Source organism: Eurypyga helias, unplaced genomic scaffold, assembly GCF_000690775.1.
Source record: "Eurypyga helias isolate BGI_N326 unplaced genomic scaffold, ASM69077v1 scaffold41608, whole genome shotgun sequence".
In the NCBI taxonomy this organism is placed as follows: Eukaryota; Metazoa; Chordata; class Aves; order Eurypygiformes; family Eurypygidae; genus Eurypyga; species Eurypyga helias.
In genome coordinates this window covers 310-4,233 of record NW_010269662.1, presented here as the reverse complement: position 1 = coordinate 4,233, position 3,924 = coordinate 310, and the positions used below count along the sequence as shown (strand labels likewise).

The following is a 3,924-nucleotide window of genomic DNA, read 5'->3' as shown; positions in this document are numbered from 1 at the left end:
ACTGCTGAACCACCCTTACCTGTAACAGAAGGCAAGATTGTGCAGCTGGCTCTGCTCCAGTGTATCATTAGAATAAATAACTGGCATCTCCTGTGTACCAGGTTTTTCTGCTGCTAATGCAGCATGATGCCTGAGAGCAGCTCTCCTCGCTCTTCTCTCTCTTGGTCCTCCTGCTCTCCTAACTCCCTCCCACATTCTGTCCCTCTGCTGCTGCCATCCCTTAAGCTCTTATCTATTGAATATTCAATAAACACTGTGTTCAGTAATCTAAACTCACTGACCAAATCATACAGAGTAAAAATTAAAAAATACCTCACAGGAGTCACATGCAGTATCTCTCCAAATGACCCTTAGGTCACTTATTCCCTCACTGTCTAGAGAGCCTCACGCTATGAATAATATTGGTGGGAGATGTGGCACTAAGACCACAAAGGCAGAAAGGGTTTTGAAGCCTTTATCCAAGGTCATTCAGCTAACTACTGTGCTGCTGGGTAAAGCAGGATCACATGGAGCATCTCTTCTGTGGAGTTACTCTTGCTTAGAGGACGCCTGCTCAATCAGGTCACACGGGCAGGACTGGCAAAGAGAATACTTTGTGCACGAATCCCACAGGATCTGGAGTTAAACAAGTGACAAGCTGCTTAGAGTTGTCAGGTCAGGGTTTGCTGTGTGCATGCAACAGAAAAGCAAGCACCTGCAGGGTTAGATCATGTGAAAGCCAGCTATGCCTAATTTTAGTACTTAGGTAGGTGCTGTCAAGGATGTGTATACATTCCCTTCGCAAATTTAGCTCTTGGACTGCAGCTAATTTCCCTCTACTACAGCATTTGCATAAGGTTTTATGGGTTCTCCCTGTATGAATGTGTGTGGGTAAAGAGCAAGGGAAATCTGATAATGTATATGAAACGTAAGTACATAGATAATTTTCTTGCATAAGTGTATCATTGCTTATTGCTACCATGACTTTCCATATTATTGATGATTTCTAGCAGAATGGAGAAGTAGCACAAACTTCAAATAAACCCTGTTCTGAATCTCATTAATGCCACATGTGTACGTGTACATTTATGCCTATGTACGTACACAGCAAACACTCTTAATAGCATCATATTCAAAACATGCAGTTAGATATAGGAATCTTTGGTCTTCAGTGCAAGAGAGGAATGTAGAAGAGATTATTTGGCAAGCTTATTTTTGAGTAAAAAAATTGTTTGGCCCTATGCACTAAACCCCAAAATCACACACACATGCACAAAATTGCTCATACCCAGTTTTTGGAGAGTAGCAGTAGGGCCTCCAGAATGCACCCCTCCCCCAGATGTCTTTGCTTCACGGGACATCATCGATGAAGCATGCGATCCTCCTTTGATCCCAGAGGAAGTGAACCCAGCTTTGCGGACGTTTCGGTTAGACATTTCTCTTTCTGATGGTGTGGAATCCACTGAAGAATCACGAGGGTCAGCCAGTCTTTTTATACACTGTCTAACTAACTGCAGAAGCGAAACTGCTGCCACAGTCAGAAAGAAATGAAAATGAAACTTGTCCTCATCCAGAAAACGAAACTGAACTTTATAAACCTGCTCTTGTCAAGGTGAAGTTAAGGCAAAACAATTTCCTCCTGCGATACTAAAACAAATTAGTAGCGTATGAATCCTTGATTGGCAAGTGATGTGGATGAGAGCTTCACTTCTTCATTCTTTTGCATTGCACTCTAGTGTACCAAACGGCATCTGTAGAAGATAGGCCCTTGTTTTAAGAATTAATACAACTCTGAGTAGAGAAAGTAGACAAAAAGGCAGCAAAGAGGCAGTCATGTGGAAACTGCAGCTTGAGTCAGTTATAGCACCCAGAGTTCAGCTGTGGTACTGTGACCCCTGAAAAAAAATTCTTTACAGAGAGCTGGAAATCAGAACTCAGTTAACAATGGTTAAAAAGAATTTCTTTATGGAAGGAACTGTTAGGGGACCCTATGTCATACAAGCAGTTTGACACAGATGTTCTGTTCTTCCTCTTGCAAATCCTGTTAAAGCAGAGCCTCTTTAATGAACAGGCCTCTGCAAGTGGCACACGCTCCTCTATCACAGCTTCTCTTAGCCTGTAATCTAACTAACACTGTTTAAAAATCCATGGGCCTCCTCCTTTAGGTAAAGAGGAGTATCTGATTAGGTCACACAGGGATGGCTCTCAAAGTGGAAATATACAGAAAAAAAACCATAGTGTTTTCACAGTTGTATAATATCTATATCTTGTACATGGTGGGCTATAGGAAAAAGGATATGAAGTCCGTTCTTGTCTTCTTATATGTGCTATTTATCTGAGCAGTGGGATATCTGGCTCATGTGCCACTGAGCAGCAATGCACTTTTAACCTTTTTTTTCATTCAATTCTTCTTTCATTCCTAGAGTTAGTTTTCTTTAATTACAATGTTTGTTATTTTTATTTTCTACTCTGCTTGCATTAGGGCTTCTGTAATTATGATACATCTTTATCCCCATAATATATCAAGTGACTCTTTTATCATTTTGAATTACTTAATGTTATAAAATATCTGAAGTTGCAGCTTAAATGCAAGTAAATTTCCATGTTAGAATACGACAACTAACACTATAGGCTCTCTTCAAAGTGACAATAACACCAAAAGTGTCACTTTCTTTATGTTACAGATCCTTCCTTTGAAACGGCTAAAATCTTTTGGTGCTTTGTTAGTGTAATTTATCTAATGTTCCAAACATTTAATGTTTCCATCAGGAAATGATGATAAAGTCAGGCAAAGACACAGGGAATGAAGGCTTCACAAAGTTACAGAAACTCTATATGTGATGACTGTTTACTCCATTCTAAAACACAATTCCTAATGGATACATACAATGTTGTTTAACTAAAAATAGTTAAAATCAGATAAAATAAAAGCTTTATTTTTAGCGAAGTGCCTCAAGGCAATTAATGATTGGCAGAGACAGCAGCGAATAAGGAGAGAAAGGAGAGATTAATAGTAGCATCATAAAAACAAGGCAAAGAAAGTCGGTGTGTTAAAGAGAGGGAAGGCACCGAAGGGATTCAAGGGAAGTCTCTGTTTAAAAGTGTGCCATGGACCTAGTCAGAGAGGAGGTAGCTCTACAATCTGCTGTGTTGTGGCAATGAGTTGGTTGAGGAACATGTGAGTAGGCACAGACATGGTGCTAAAAACAGCTGAGCTCTGCCTACTTTCATGCTCTTGTTACTGTAGTGGCACGGCACATTAAGTTATGGAGAAGTTCTGACCTGGAAGGGGTTTGCTTTTACTTATCATGAAATCCTGTGACTCTCTCTTGTGCAAAAAAAAAAAAAAAAGGAATGACACAGGTACAATCTGTTGTACCTGTGTCAGAGCTGAGTGTGCTAATTGGTCTTGACAGCTCTGACCAGCCTCCCCTGAGCCTTCAGTCCCTGTCTGAGCGGTGCTGTACTTGCCTGCATCTCCATCACAGCCATACCCCATTGACTCAGTCTGGGCTGCAGCCTGTCTTCATGGCTTGACCTTGGACCTGGCCTGGTTAGCAAGGATAGACTTGCCCAGCGGTCACTGCACTGTGACTGACCCTGGGTTTCATCACCAGACCTCAACACAGTTTGTTGACTCATCTTTCTGGCTTGGCCTTGGACTTGCCTTGTTACTACAAACTTGCCTGGTGTGCCGGGTTCTGTCAGGAAAGAGTTAACTCCCTTTACCGTGGCTGCTAGGAAGCTGTTCCTGGATGCAGGGAGCAGCACTGATAAGTTCTTAGCTGGCGCTGGGGAATGCCTGCACTGAATTCAAGGTCTTTCTCCGCTTCTGACACTGCAGCTGCGTTCCCAGCTCTCACGGTCTCGCTACAGGCAGTGTAGGGGACACACAGTTCAGGCACCTGACCCAAACTGACCAAGGGAGTATTTCATCCCATAGTA

At 42.0% G+C, this 3,924-nt stretch overlaps 1 protein-coding gene across 1 annotated transcript in view; it reads right to left on the bottom strand.

Moving 5' to 3' along the window:
- Positions 1-1,415, bottom strand: part of LOC104514476 (interferon alpha-inducible protein 6-like) — a 3,726-nt gene extending 2,311 nt beyond the window's left edge. Inside the window, exon 1 of the mRNA XM_010158171.1 lies at positions 1,268-1,415. Coding sequence (XP_010156473.1) covers positions 1,268-1,415 — 148 coding nt within the window. The remainder of the gene's footprint in view (positions 1-1,267) is intronic.
- Positions 1,416-3,924: the final 2,509 nt, after the last annotated feature.